Below are 16,310 nucleotides of genomic sequence, written 5' to 3' on the forward strand. Positions count from 1 at the left end.
TAAAGTAAACACGTCAACCAAGCTTTTAAAGCATCATATTTAGGGCTTACTACCCTCACACGCAGCGACGTCTGGGGTCATATAAACAGACAACAATAATATGCCATGGCAGCGCTCCTGAAAAATTCTAAATGCAAGCCTGTTGCCCGGAGTCCCAACTAATAAAGTCCAAGTAATGAAATCTATCACACTGTAGAAAAACAGGTATCTACCACTAAATGCTATTTGATGGGTAGCAAACTGCAATAAAGGAGCACCTTGTTCCCGGAATGTATTAAGGAAGTGCGGAATAGGATGTTAACATTTATTCACTGTCTCTTTATGACAGAGCTTACAATCTTGCAATCAAAGTCGATCTGCACGTCGCTGATTACACACAAATGATTCCACGACGTTCTATCTGAGGCTCTGTATTTGTTTCCTCATCCGTACGGCAGGTCGCGCGGTCCTCTGTCATCGGCATGTCATTTGACAGTTCGCGATGGTTGACCTTTTTTCTTTTTTATTTAATAGGTGCCTGTTTCGCTGTCCGTGCCCCGGCTTTTGCAGCGTTAGTGGAAGTCCGTTGCGCCCTGCAAGAACTTGCAGCAGAGACTACGCATATGCGCGGTGCTTCACACTCCGAAGTGCTCGGGCACGTCTTACTAAAAACAGCTATAATATGCTACGTAACAGCAGCTGTACTTTTATTTCCCTTGCAAGACCGCCTGACGAATATGCTTGACATTTATTTATACGTTAAAGACCTGTGCACGCGGTAGCGTAACGGTTGAGAAACTTGGCTCTTGACCGCGATGTTTATGTAGTATGATGCACACGGTACTATGTCATCAAAAATCTTTAATGGAGCACAAAATAAGTACAAAGTTCGTTTCTGGATACAGGCCTAGCTAAGTTCGAGCCTTCACATTTCCGGCGACTTCATGTCAAGGGCTGCTATCCTGCGTGCTTAGGCCAAAAAATGATTGACGCATACAACTGGAAGAAAATAATGTAAACATAATTGATTACTTTTTGTGAAGCCGATGGATAATCAACCCAGTTAAAAAAAAAACATTGGGAGCGTCATTTATAGGTTTCAGCGAATTGCAGTAATTATGAAATAAGGGGACATGAAGACCGGAGAAAAACAACTTAGCGCTGGTTAGGACTAACGCGCAACCTAAGCATTACGCGCGCGAGGCTCTAGCCACGGCGGCAGCCATTCTGCCGCCCACTTTCTTTGTTACCCGTCCACTTTATAGGGTATACATGTGCATTTAAACCTAGGAGTGTTAGTCCGCGCCGATCGCGGCCATGGTGGCGAGTGTGGAACACTCTTTTTTCTGCCTTTTTGCCGTCACGTAGCACGTGATATTTCGACGAGCTGGCAGCTGACCAATACTCCCACGCATACTACCTGAAGGCATCAAGTCTGCCAGAACGAGACCCTTGCCATGAATGAAGGAAAGAAGATGGCTTTTAGGCGCTCGTTTTTCTTTCTTAGACAGAATATTAATGAGAACTAACAGACAATGATACCAAGGAAAGTATAGGAGATGTTATGTGTACTAATTGAAATATAAATGTGAAGAACGTAAAGTGGACGAAAAGATAACTTGCCGCCGGCAGGGACAGAACCTGCGACCTTCGAATAACGCGTCCGATGCTCTACCACTGAGCTACGGCGGCGGTCATCCCCCCGTCCACTTTATAGGGTATAGATGTGCATTTAAACCTAGGAGCGTTAGTCCGCGCCGATCGCAGCCATGGCGGCGAGTGTGGAACACTCTTTTTTTCTGCCTTTTTGCCGTCACGTAGCACGTGATCTTTTGACGAGCTGGCAGCTGACCAATAATCCCACGCATACTACCTGAAGGCATCAAGTCTGACTAACACTCGGACTAACACTCCTAGGTTTAAATGCACATCTATACCCTATAAAGTGGACGGAGGGATGACCGCCGCCGTAGCTCTGTGGTAGAGCATCGGACGCTTTATTCGAAGGTGGCAGGTTCGGTCCCGGCCGGCGGCAAGTTATCTTTTCGACCACTTTACTTTCTTCACATTTATATTTCAATTATTACACGTAACATCTCCTATACTTTCCTTGGCATTATTGTCTGTTAGTTCTCATTAATATTGTGTCTAACAAAGAAAAACGAGCCCTTAGAAGCCATCTTCTTTCCATCTAGTAATACATGCCGTTCTGCCCAGGGACTGCAAAAAAAAGATAGTTCAATTTTAGCATTATTTCAATAAAACTCGTCGATAACAACACTTTGTTATAACACTTCTTTTCCAGTAAAGTAATATACAAGCGCGAAAAGATGGTCTGTGATTTCCCATTAAGAAGTTGAGGTATTCCTAATTTACATGCTTTTATGAGTACAGCCAACTAAAATGTTTGACGGTGATGTGCATAGTGTCATATGGAGCAAAGTAAACTGCAGAAATTGACATCATGTTTCGATATTTATTCCTTATGATTATGAATAAATCAAAAAGTGAGGACGGCCGGAGGCATCACACATGTGGCTTGCTATGTTGTCGCTGCTGTTCAGCGTGAGAAGCCATGAAAAATTGTATCTAAAAGAAGAATGTGATATTAAGATGAGAAAAAGGAATTGCAGTAAGAGTTTGCAAAACCCACACAATACCTGATTTACACAGACATATTGAAGGCTCACAACGAAACAACAAATGTAAACAGGCCTGGTAAGGAACCAAGTGTTTTGCCGTTATCGTGTAAAAGACAACTTGCAAGCAGTAGCTTTTATCACACGTCACTTGGCGACAAACTTGCAGCACAAGATGATGTCAGCCTCTTTTAAACAACAAACGGAATTGGTTTAGGCTCCTTTACGTGGGTGACACTCACTCCTTTTCCCACGTCGTGTCCTCAATATAGGACCGACTGCCTCGTTGACAGGACGAACGCCTCTGTTGATTTTCCCATCATGAGTGGTAAGGCGCCAGACCATTGCGACAGGTGGAATTGCGCTTGTTTGAAATTTCAAGGCACCAATTTTCTACAAATAAAACAGATGTTGTGGATGCCTTTTATTTTCTTTCTGAGAACGCGCACGTTCACGTGCATGTAACGCGTTTTCTTCCGCGAAAAGCGCACCCTCTTTCGCAACTTGACTGGCGAGTTCCGTCTACTTCGGCACCCGCCAACGCTTGGTAGGCGTTGAGCGTGCGTTCAAGGCGCATGCAACATTCGAAAATGCCTGATAGAGCTGCGTAAACAGGTGCAAACATCGCGCTCCTCAAAACTATAAGCTGATTAGTTTGTTGACAAGCCATCACGTAATAGCGGCTCTCGGGGAGGCAGCCGACACTCTCGAGCCAGCGCTGCAATCATAGCGGTAGTGTGCTTCTTTTGTATCTCTTAAAGAGAAAAGCGAATGCGCAGGGTCTCAATTCCGACCGTATGGATAGCAAGAGCTCGTTTATAATTACGCAGTCTGCTAAAATTACCCGCAACACCCGCCTAGCGCAGCCGCAAGAATTGTAAAAACGCATAACCTTGCAGGAGGAAATGCTTGTGGCGCCATCACTCGGAGGCAACAAAAGGTGCTTCAGGCAGTGCATGTGTCTGAGCCGACTACCCCTATTCTAGCGCACTGTAGTGCTACCCGTCATCCCCATGGTGGCTGAACAATAGCAGCGCCACAGTTGCCTCTAGTAAATGTTGTAGGAGACTCTATGCCCCCCTCCCCCCAGAAAGCTTTCTGCACCTCGCAATGTTCTGCGGTGCCTCCGGAATCGGCCCACCTTTGACCGAGCGGGGAATATCATGTAATGACGTCATCATGTGACGTCGTAGTGGCGTCGTGATGACGTGACAAATTTTGGCGAACTGCCATTTCATGATGGTGGCGTCATCGCATGATGATGATTTTTTCCATCACTCTTGCTGACGCCGCCGCCAGCGTTTGATAAAGCATGTAAGGCTTTCGTCTAAATCAACTCTCACATGCCACCTAAAGGCATGCAATTTGCCGGACGGACGTGCTTCCTATAAAATGAACGAAAGAATGAGAGTGGATCGATGGGCACATTTTGTTTGACGGAAGCATATGAAAGAAACGTGTAATGGAGCCAACAAAACGATAGGGCAGCGATATTTTAAGGTTCTCCTCGAAGCTCATATATTCTCTAGAAGGTGTGGTGTGGTTGTAAACAAGTAACAAAGAAGGATTCTATCTGACTGCAGTCCGAATGATCGGGGTGCTCCCTGCCTGTTTATTAGAATCCCCGTCTCACGCCTCCGCCATTTCTTCATCATTAGAAATAGCGCTGTCAGTCAAAACAAATATTATTTTCATACGGTGTTGGCGGCTGTCTGTGCCATATCAGCCCTCATAGTCACGTGTTGATGTATAGCTTACATGCCAATAAGCGTACATCACTTCATCATGAAATGACTGCTTCTTTGATCTTGCTGTGTCCAGGATGCGTGTTCGCTACAGGTAACCGCATATCACACGGGCCGCCTGCCAAAAGGTGGCAGAGCGTTTGCTTCTGCGCGTTCCACCTTTTAACAGCGAAGCTGGTGTAGCTCGCCGTAGTTTGCGCGGTGTCACCAGAAAAAAGCATCATGAGCCGGCCATCGCTCTCTTCGTCCTCTCCTTCAATGTGGTCGTCGTCTTCATCTCTGCTTCGCTCCCAAAACCCAAGCGCCGATTTCTCCGGCGCATGATGCAATAACTTCGATGGGCGAGTCGACGAGTACAGAGAGAGAGAAAAAGAAAGAGAAATAAGGGTAGAGAAAGAGAGAAATAATAGGGGGTATAATCCGAAGACGAGCGTCATAACCACTGGGCTATCCAGGCACGCTTGCAGTGCACAGCATAGCCTTGTATAGTAATGTACAGAAAGGGCGTGGGAAAAGGAAGTGAGGGAGAGGGGACAGATGTGAGGGTGAGAAGGAGGGAAGGGAGGAGAGGGTAAAACATACCGTAGAAAGAAAGAGAGAAACAGAGAGAACGAAAGGCAGAAAGAAAAAGATGGAGAGAAAGAGACAGAATCAAAGAGAGAGAGAGAACGACAGTGAGCGAGATAAATAGATAGAAAGTGGAAGCGAGGAATACAAAGATAGATAGAAAGAAATAGCAGATAGAGAAACAAAGATAGAAAGACCGAGAAAGAGAAGAAAAGAAGAGAGAGAGAGAATAATGGAGGTGAGGATGAGAAGGAAGGGAATGCACCCAGCTCCGCTCCTACCTCAATCTTCGCACCACTGGTGCGGAGGTGTCGTAATGTTTTTATTTAAAGGGACCGACAACTGCCCAGAATATGAAATGATTTGACTCCACTGATGTAAAAATTGTCCGTCGCACTGACTCAAACCAACCTATTTTTTTGTTGAGAGATGGATTTATATTTGTTATTTCTTAATTGAAAGTCGCGAAAAAATGACCTGTGGCGCCTCTGGCAGCAAAAACATGACGATCCGATGAAGACGGCCATGTGACCGTTGATTGCTGTACGCGGTCGACGATTTTTTTTGTTAGTATTGAAATTGTTTCATTTCTTTATATTAAATGGTATTACTCCATAATAATGTACTATAGGCCTGCGTTAGTAGTATGCATTAAAGTGGCGCTGCCTTCGCGTGACGTAATGATCCCATGCTCGTCAGCGCGTCTTGAGCAACTTTTCAGCGTGCTCATACAACCGTGCACGCATTTCCAGGTCGCTAAGATTTTGGAGCGACATAGTTTTGCTGCCTACACTTCGTCTTAGAATGACGCGCGCTCCTACTCGGTGCGGCCGTGCATACGCACAGTTACGTTTTCGATTACTTGGCTTGGCTCGTGTATCTAGAGAGTAACGACGCCGGGACAAGCCATCCATGACACAGGCGCAGGCAACCTTGGGCGCAGGCGCACACAACGCTGTACAAATACCGGGAAGGTGTATAAAGCCACACATCTCATTGTGACAGCTTGGTATTTTCAAAATGGTTGGAAAGCTCAAAATAAAGGTGGTTAAGCATAGTTACAGTAACTCCTGCGAAAGCAGAACAACGACAGCTTTCACAAGGGCTAGCGGCATCGCTATCAATTCTCAGCGTTGCTGGAGCAAGCCTCCATGTGTGTTTGGAGCCTTTCAGATCGAAAAATACTGCTTATAAAATAACTACGTGCTTTTCGGATAAACCACTGCAGCTACAAACGCTATGAAGGGTGCGCTTCCTATCGCGCCGTAAAAAACTGGGTCGAGAAAAATCAGTTGTCGCTCCCTTTAACCTTTGGCAAAGCGAAGAGCGTGGTTTCTTAAACGCATAATGACTGAAGTTACGTGGTGAGGTGGCCACAATGATATCTGTCGTGTTTTAAACTCACTGTCATCGCAAGTAATTTCAGCACCGGTATTGACGATTACGCACTGCACGACTACAACAGATACGGCACAGTATCCTTACGACATAAACCAATATTATGCGAACACACTTTGTATTGATAGCACCGCATAGCGATGAAGAGTTGCCATTTTCTTTTGAAGATCACGTGGTATTTTACAAAAAAACGAGGAGCGCCATGTATTTGGCGTCCATAAATTTGTTGACTGGTAGGAATTTACGGCGCCACAAACAAGCGAATTTCTAGTCCAGATCTTAGCTTCGGCTAGCATATTAATACAGGCTGCAGATACGACACTCACACATAAGAGAGCTACACACCTCTTCGCGAAAGCTTTTAAGCCTCCCGCTGCATGAGCTTTGAATAACGAGAATTGAGACATGACAACTATATGTACTGACACCTGCGCAACCAACAGAGTTAAGCAGTGTATTTAGCTAACTGGAATTTTGCTAGTACCACTATTTACACATCAACGTTGCTGTTAGTAGTCATAGGCATAGTACTGGTTTCCCAAGAATTTTTGCTGTTTGCGTGCAATTCTAACGACATGACGTCAACACTAACCGCTTAAAACTAACACGCCAAGGATGACAAGGAGCCTTTGACAAAGATAGGTCCTCCTATCCATAGGCGTGCGCACAGGGGGGGGGGGGGCAGGGGGGGGCGGCCGCCCCCCTAATCACCTAAGAGGGGGGGCGCAATATCTGCCCCGTACATTAACCCTTCTAGTCATTTAACAGGGAGGGGGGGCGCATAATCTGCCTTAGAAGGGTGGGGGGGGCGTGGCGACGACCCTTTGCCCCTCCTAATGGGGAACCCTGCGCACGCCTATGCTCCTATCGAACGCCGGCCAGCCTGTGTGAGGCACTTTCTCTTGTTTGTTCAACCTATCCCACCCCGTGCTTCCATCTGTCTGCTCCCATCTTGATTTTGGAGACGACAAAATTGGACGTATTCATATATTCTATATATAGGATTTGCGAAGGTCGAGCAGACAAGTTGCGCGATATTATCGTAACTGATAAATCACAGCGGCAGTGAAGTCAAAACAAATCAGATATGAATATTTCATTACATAGAGACTGTGAACAAGAAAGAACAAGATTGCTGCCTACCAACACTCTGCTTCGTCGCATTCAAAGTTATTTGGAATACCTGCACTTCCATTATATTTTCCAAGCAGCCAAAGCCGCAAACAGCGCGCCAATACAAAGGTACGCTGATATTTTGCATTAAATTTCTCCTATATTAAGGCGATAATGCGCCGATAAAAATTGGGGGACGCTTAAGCTTCGCCTTTAAGAGTTGAACGCGATAGCGATATTCTGTTCCTAGTGCGCAGTTCCAACACTACAAGTGTTTAACAGAATGCGCGCACTAAGGTGTGTGCCTTAGGTAGTGGGTAGCATGCTTTAAACCAGGAGGTATTATGCACGAGAAACTTTTTCGAAGTTGCGATGCACCCACTACGTGGTCTTAAGGGAATACGCGCAGTAATGTGTGTGCATTTTGTAATGGTTGGCTGTCTTTAAACCACCAAGTCTTTATGATATTCACATGGCGTGACGCCAATGGCAATGTACGCTTGTACCACGCAATATTACTCCGATATTACATCTCGTACTTTGACACCTGTATACAGGACGCGTATTTTTGGGAAGCATGAAAGTTACTTTCAGTGCAGCTCCAAGCAGTGGCGTGGCTGTGTGGTAGAACACCTGCTTGCCACGCAGCCGGCCTGGGTTCGATTCTCACTCGAACCCAACATTTTTATTATTTATTTCATTTGCAGCTTTTTCGATTTTTCGGTCACGGACAAGATGATGATTTTTCGCTCACAACCAACGGCCCCGACGCCGACGGCGGAATTTCTGCGATACGAGCTCTTTAACGCTATCGCGTTAAAACGTTTCCATGTACTCACATATGCATACTTATGATGTAATCTGAACATGCCGTATTCGTGAGTTTCGTTTCGAGAGCTTCAAACACTCCAAGGCACTGGCCATTGCGTTGAAAAATCAGGTAAAAACTCAGTATTCACTTTAAGGTGTGCTCGGGATTTATTTATTTTATTGATTTTTCGAACAATACAAAAGCATTGCCCGCGGTCAGGACAAAAGGAAGTGGTTAGCCCCTGACGTGTTCCTGCTCGCGCTTTTAACATTTTAATAAAAATAAGATATGTTATTTTCACACGAGCATAACGTAGTTTTCCTGATTTTGCGCCTAGAACCAACGAACGAGCTCAACGTCGTGCAGGCATAGCTACGAGATGAACAGAAATCACATGCGCTCACACACATGTGTGTGTGCGCGCGTGTACGTGTGTGTGTGTGTGTGTGTGTGTGTTTGTGTGTGTGCGTACGGGTGTGCGTACGTGTGCGTGCGTTCAGCCTTCCTTCCTCCCAATCTTCTACTGCGCTGTGTTTCTTCTAGTGCTAATAAAAGTGAACTTTTTTCCGCTCACTTATGGTAGGTGAACTGGTTATTTGGATACCCAAGTATTTCAGGAAGACGACGTCACACCTCTCACATAGCCGAAGCCAGACGGACGCTGCAGTCATTTCTGCGCACAGTGAGAACGACCTTTTGACGTCGATACGATAGCTGTCTTGGCACTCGTAGACCCCTTCGCATGTTTTGATGCGGTGCAAGAGGGGACTTTCCCGACAGAGCTCCTCAATTAGAGAGCGTAAACGTGGAGGAGGTGTCGGCACGTGGCCGGGAAACGTGGTATATAAACGGGCGCAGTTCACCGTCGGACAACAGAGTCATCTTTGTCGCCAGCGCAAAAAGAAACCTCAGGTGAGCTCTTTGAATATGCCATTTTTTAGCCGATGACACCATTTATTTTTCAAATAGCGCAAGATTCGCATTACGTGTGCTGGTCTTGATGCTTGGCCTAAAGTCTCTTCCGTAATTCACTCGTTTAAAAAGGTCAATTGATTGAGCGAAACGAATAACGTTGAAAATCAACGCTTGGGGAGCAAGATTGTTTTGCTGTGCGGAACCTGAACATATGACATTGTTATGTGACAACGAAAATTTCAGTTTGCTGTGCAATTTGTATTGAACAGATATCGTCGTACGACAGTTATGTACGGTTTAATCACACTTTATTTCTCCTCATCGTACAGCCATCAAAGATGCAATGCGAACACTGAAGCCTTACGAACTTGCCTTAGACTGTAAATGTGAAATTGCTGTAATTAATTGCTGTAAATAAATGTGCTGTAAATGTGAAATTCGAAAGAAATTCAAAACAAGAAAGCTTAACGCCTCTCTGAAGACGTCAGCGATGTTTTAATTACGATAAATTGCGTGCAGTGACGAATAAGTGTGCAGATGGGAACTGTCCGATAATCTTATGACAATTAACACAGGCGTGCATGAATTTTAAAGAAGCTAAAAAAAACAACAATACATACCAACACCTCCGCGGTCTGCATTTTGTATAACTCTGCCTGATGAAGCTCTGTTCCTTTTTGAACTAATATACTGAAGACGCCAAACGCTTAAGTTTTGAGATGTGTTATATATATCCAGGTCATTCGCGTTAAATAAGATACATTGTATAGAAAGCCAACAATATTATACAAGTACGTATCATTGAGTATTTTCCTTGCTGTCACAGCTTCAGCAGATTAGAATAACTATGCATACTGCACATTTACCATACTTTAAATGCTGCGAACTTTCTATAAAGCAATCCTTGCAGAAGTTTTATGCAAAGCTTTGTATAGGAGCAGTTGAGTTTGATGAAAATATTCCTAATGTAAAATGCTACTGACTATAATGTCGCGCATTCTTTTTTACCGCTACGAAGAACATTTCTCAACTGCTTACCTGCTATTATTTCTTCCACGCCCCCGTGATCATTAGGGGCGACTTCATTGAGATGAACTTAAAGTTTTAACTGATGCCTGATGGTGGCGATGTTTATGTTGCAGCCGACCACAGCCATGATTGCCGTGAGCAGCAAGTCCTTCCTCCTCGCCCTTCTGGTGCTCGCTGTCGTCTGCAGCATGGCAGCCGCCCAGTTCGGCTTCGGACGTGGAGGATACGGAAGGGGATACGGCGGATATGGAGGAGGCTTCGGCCGCGGATACGGAGGAGGCTTCGGCCGTGGATATGGCGGATACGGTCGTGGATACGGAGGCTATGGACGTGGATTCTACGGCTGAGCAGAACCTTCGATTACATGAATGAAGACCTAAGAAGGCTGCCAGGAACAGCGATGGCGGCGACGATGCTATTCAACACTCATTCTAGAAAAATAAATTATTTATTTATCATAAGCAAGTTTTGCTAAGCTCCTTGCATCCATTCATTTGGTGGCACTTAGTTCACATGCTCATTTACTATACAGGAAAATTCTCTTGTGTCGCAATAGGGAACGTACTCGTTCACAAAAGGAAAAGAAATTTCTTGATAAGTCAAGCAGTGTAGTTATGTTGTATGACATATTGTGAAAAAAAAATGAATTAAGAAATATTGCAGTTTAACCATCGACAATCAACTGGCTGGAATACTTTATTATATGTTTCTAACTTATTACTCGTCATCTCACCTTCTTCATATTTTCGAATTATTTGAAGAGATGTTGCTTACTTAAAGAATAATCAAGGATTCGTTTTTAGTATGTACAATAGTGTGCACAGATAACGTAGAGAGCAGCTGCAGGTTTGCGGCATTCATCTATCAGTCATCGATTTCACAGAGGTTCATGTATGTCACAGATCGCTTGTAGTATGGAGTTATTAAAGCTATGTATTTTCGTCAACGGTCTAAGCACCCTTAAATATACAACGGGCCGGAAAATGTCCAAGTCTTTCAGATACACCCATGAATGATAATAAAAGTAAGTATCCAAGTCGATAATTTTAGTGTTGCCGACGGCTTCGGGCAAAGCGTAAGCTAGACGGCATATTAAAACGGAATACACATGCTGCGTAGTATATATTTGTCTTGTCAATGCATAGCGCAATAATATCGCGCTAAATATATATTTTGTGGCCACGAAGTTCGTGGGAACTATTAGTTCGACTACCATGCAGATCTATGCAGATCGGCCGCCTCCTGGCTTCTTGGTAGAAGAAAGGATGTGCAGAAACATGAAATACTTGAAGCATACTACAGAAGAGAAAAAGGATGTCCCTATTAGCGATACGTCGATCGTGTTGCAATCAGCTGGGTTTGAAGTTTTTTGAACTAGAACTTACATTGAGAGTCGCCGGCTGTTGTGATGTGACGGGTGGTACGTTGTTGGGCATGTGTGGCTCGTCTAATATATTGCGATAGTCTTTCAAGAATAAAATTAGTTGCGAGTGACGCTCTTTCCTTTCGCCTGTCTTTTCTTGGTGGTTTGCGTCTTCTAATTTCTTGGTGATAGAGGCTCGTGTGCTTACGTTTATGGGCACGTTAAACAGCCCCAGGTGGTCGAAATTTCCGGAGCCCTCCATTAAGACCTGCCTCATAATCATAACGTGGTTTTGTACCGCAAAACCCCAGATCTTATTAATTAGCACTATGCGTCCAAGAATAGTATTAAGACATGCTTTTTTTGGCTACGAGAATGCGTAGTGACCATTGCCTGGGCACACATTAAGCACACACGGTGCACCTCAGCAGTAGTCATAAGTTCTTGTCTTTACTATAGTTATGATGAAGAGCACAATCACAACCCAAGGAACGCAGTGGAGAGTTGTGTAACCATTTCATAAATGTTAGGGTTTTCAACCAAATACAATATATAATTAAGGCCTGACTTGTTGAACGGTCGGCGCACTGAGCAGAATATGTATATGCTCGAACCTAGTTGTCGCAGAGCCAGCTACGGCAGCGTCACCACGCAAAAGCTACGAAGCGCGCGTCTTGGGAATCACACTTCGGGCAGAAATAGATCTGCCTAAAATGTGAATGTCTTCACCCGCTCGTGTAGAGCAGACAACTGATTGTTTCTTATGGTTGTAAGCCCCTTACCTCCTTTAAATGTGAAGCATTTCTTAGTGAATCCAAGGAACCTTGGGCATTTCTTTCTTCCTTTCTTTCTTTCTTTCTTTCTTCCTTTCTTTCTTTCTTTCTCCCTCTCTTTCTTTCTTTCTTCTATCTATCTATCTATCTATCTATCTATCTATCTATCTATCTATCTATCTATCTATCTATCTATCTATCTATCTATCTATCTATCTATCTATCTATCTATCTATCTATCTATTCAGAGCTGGGCAAAGATACTTTGAAATTGTATCGCGATACGCTACAAAATACTACAACACTGATTGTATCCGATATAATACATTCCTATTGTATCTTAAGATACTTCGATACATTTGCAAATTGCTATATATCTATATATAATGAAGCGTTAAATGTCTATGCACGAACATGTTCGTTTGAAGATGTATTAGCTGCCACCAATTTTGTTTCATTTGAATTAAATGTGTTTTAGTACCTCAAAACTTTTGTACTTCTTGTTCAAGGGTATATTAGTTTCATTCCGTAAGAACTTATTGGCGTTGCTTTCGCTACGTGTATGACAGTCTTTTATACACTTCGATGACAGACGTTTTCGCTTGTCACTTTTGTAATTGATGGGAGTCGCTGCTCTGCTTGCCGTCCAGCTAGAGGGTTGACATCTAATAATAAGAACTTCAGTGAAAACCCGTTCATTGAAACCGGTTCCCACAAGACGTGGGATCTGCCGATTTTTTGAAATCTCTAGATACTTTTTTTTCTTTTAAACAGAAGTTCTGGGACAGATCCAAGCTTGATAGGGCTGTTACAAAATACGATATTTCCGCACAGTACTCACGAATTCAAATGGGACATCAAATTTTTTAGTATGACGACTGGTGTGTGCAATTATTCGAGATAACCACGTAATGTCTCGACGAATTTGATCTCCAAAGAAAATGTCACCTCTTATCTACGCGTTCGTGTCGAAATTACCCCGATGTGACCCGAACTGAAGAGGGTGTAAACGAAAGTATGTGACTTACTTAGCCCTAGATTGCCCCGTTTCAATACATGAATACTGTACATCAGTGTAGTCATCAGATTTTACATGTAAACGATAAAATGACGCACAGGACATTTCTCTCACTGGAAGGTGGCTCCCAGTTCCAGCCTTAGTTGCCTGTCGTAGCCTGTTTTTCATTCCGGAGGCCCCAAAGCAATGTACTAAATAGCAGCACCTCGTGCAAACCTCGTTATCACACACTTCGTGAATAAGCACGGCGTATACATACGGCGCGTATCTCCCCCACGAAGCCTAAGGCCCTGATCTCCTGTTCGCAGTTACATTGTGGTGGTGTATTAATTGGCCCTTTCTCGCGGCAAGCCTATAATCTGGACTGAAAGCAAGTTAGCAAGTATTCCACTAGATATTTCAACGCCCATTTCATTCTATCATATGCTTTGCAAGCCGCCTATGTGCGTGCTTGCGCCGTCGCACAATATGTAATAGGCCTTATATGGAATTTCCAGGGAAGTAGGTTGTTCCAATAGCCTAAAATGTGTGATTGTGTTTTTAATTCTCTAACAATATATATATATATATATATATATATATATATATATATATATATATATATATATATATATATATATTACAAGTAAAGCTAACAGCGTTTGAACTGTACAAAAGAAGGTAATAGGACATATCCCTGCTATGGGACTAAATTATTTAGGTATTGTGTGCTTTTGGAGGTATTACTATTCTGGTATTCCAGCACGTAATACAAACACACATGATGTAAATACGAGTAGTATGGACGACAAGTTTGCTAAAAAATACTTGAAAAAAAATCCAAGTTAGGCGTGTTGGTCGAATTTCTTAATATGAACAAAACAACGAGAGATAAAACACCAGGACTTATTAAATAAGCGCTGAACAGGCTGTCTATAACATAACAATGCCATGATACACTGAAATGTTTCATCATATTGCTGTTATATAGAGGTGATAGTGTCATCAAACGCTTCAATCAAATCCCATATTTGAGATGTGAAATGTCATATCAATACGTAGTCGGGTTTTTGTTCTTTTTTGTCGCGGGAGGCTCAAACAATGCAGGCGCCGCGCGCTGTGTTGAATAATACAGGTGAGTACTCATGATTGATTTCAAATTCTTCTCGGAAGTAAATACTATCATGAAAACAAAATCTGCCCATTATTTATGGAGGGAGCATAATAAGCTTGAATGGTGCACCCAGATCCGATGAACGTGGTCCACGCCGTGTAGGAGCTAGTTACGAGATGTGCAAAAATCGCTAGTGTTTCTAAAATTTAGCTTCTTGCAGCGTCATTGATGATCAGGGTACTGAACTTTCGGAGATGCAGCATTTCATGAAGGAACAGGTCCCTCTTCTCGGATAGCTGTCGCTAAAACGGACGCTCTGGTTATTTCAGTACATACTCTGGTTATTTCCATATCGATACGAGAACCGCCTTGGCACTCGCAGGCCGTTTCACGTGTCTTGATGCTGTGCAAAATGGGACTTTCCCGGCACACCGCCTCAATGAGAGAGCGTAAACGTGAAGGACGTGTCGGCACGTGACCGGGTAGTGCGGTATATAAACGGGCGCTGTTCACCGTCGAGAGCACACAATCATCTTTGCTGCCAGCGCACAAAGAAACCTACGGTGAGTGCATTGAAAACGGCAGTTCACTGAACATAAGGCGTTAGTTAATTTCGCCTATAGCAAATACTTCACATTGCCTGCTTGCTTTGCTGGTAGTTCGCATAGACTCTTTTCCGTGTGTTAATCCCATAGCAATATGAATTGAGCGCCGGAATAGGTTAACATCGGATACCATGATTTGGGGTACATAATTCCGTTTGTCTGTAGCAAACAAGAAGTGCCTATGTGCGAATAGCGCTGTACATGCTTAAGAAAACTTCAGTTTGCCGCGAATTATGCGTTCAGCTTATACCATACTACGCTTTTGTGTACGGTTGCATCATACTCGCTTATTTCCCATCATTACGAGGGTGTCACAGATGCAAAGCCGACACTGAATTTAAGGAAACTTGAGGCGATTACGTGCAGCAGAGCATAAAGAACACTCACATATACTTGGACTAGAGGATTATGAAGTAATGCCATAAAAGTGAAATAGGTGAGAAATTGAACCTAGGAAGAGCAGACTACATGGTCACAGTGTTTGTATCGGGGAAAAGTAAAGCCCATGCAAAACTTGCACAAATTGAAAGAGCTCGACTTCCCAAGAAATATTGACACAGGAACACGTCTTTCTTGAAGAAACTGAGGAAAAGGCAACGCGTGAACTATTTCGGACGAGCTTTTCTCCAACACTTCCTCGTAAAAAAACTTCACTCGATTTTTATACAAGGTTCCTGAAACGCCACAAGCTTTAGATATTGGCGTTCAGTATATGGCTCCATTTCATTCGTGCTCAATAAGAGAAGCGGTGCATGAAAGGAGAAACATTTTCGAGCCCGTATTTGAAACATTTGAAAGCGTAGCAATCTATGGCTAGGTCATCTCCGACGTCTGCGGTAAACAGCTTATGTGCCACAGAATTTGGGGAAGACCCACTGCACAGGGCTGGTCCGCTAAAAACGAACAAGACAACACACGGTAGGGAAAGCCTAATTGTGATTGTGCTCGAAACGCCAAGCCTATGCGGTAAGCGAGAATACACGACGCCTGTCGCGAAACGGAGAATGCGGCAAAAGGATGCATGCGGCAACGTATGTCGTGCCACAAAAAAACGCATGCTGCTCATCTGGAAGTGTTTAAAATAGATTACGCTTCGTTTGGAAGGGACTTGCTGGACAGACTTTTCGGATTTAGTTGCAGAGTGTGGGATCGGCTATGGTCCGAAATTCTCTGTCACCTCTGCGTCGAGTGCTAAACAGCTTAGCTCGTCATCCTCCTTGCAAGAGTTGAATGACTCCTAATTATTTTTCTTCTTTGTCCGC

General features: G+C 43.7%; 2 protein-coding genes across 2 annotated transcripts in view; both read left to right on the plus strand.

The window, feature by feature from the left end:
- Window positions 1–10,294: 10,294 nt before the first annotated feature.
- Window positions 10,295–10,543, plus strand: LOC125757438 (neuropeptide-like protein 29). Its single transcript, XM_049413036.1, has one exon. It carries the CDS (start codon window positions 10,295–10,297, stop codon window positions 10,541–10,543), a length of 249 nt encoding a protein of 82 aa, XP_049268993.1.
- A 4,438-nt stretch (window positions 10,544–14,981) lies between these two features.
- LOC119383996 (neuropeptide-like protein 29) overlaps window positions 14,982–16,310 on the plus strand; it is a 151,032-nt gene continuing 149,703 nt past the window's right edge. The window contains exon 1 of the mRNA XM_049412731.1: window positions 14,982–15,006. The gene's annotated coding sequence lies outside the window, so the exon portion shown is untranslated. The remainder of the gene's footprint in view (window positions 15,007–16,310) is intronic.

The sequence above is a fragment of the Rhipicephalus sanguineus genome, chromosome 2 (genome assembly GCF_013339695.2).
Source record: "Rhipicephalus sanguineus isolate Rsan-2018 chromosome 2, BIME_Rsan_1.4, whole genome shotgun sequence".
Classification (NCBI taxonomy): domain Eukaryota; kingdom Metazoa; phylum Arthropoda; class Arachnida; order Ixodida; family Ixodidae; genus Rhipicephalus; species Rhipicephalus sanguineus.

Coding starts and splice junctions, on each gene's coding strand:
- LOC125757438 (XM_049413036.1), top strand. CDS start 10,295: ATGTTTATGTTGCAGCCGACCACAGCCATGATTGCCGTGAGCAGCAAG.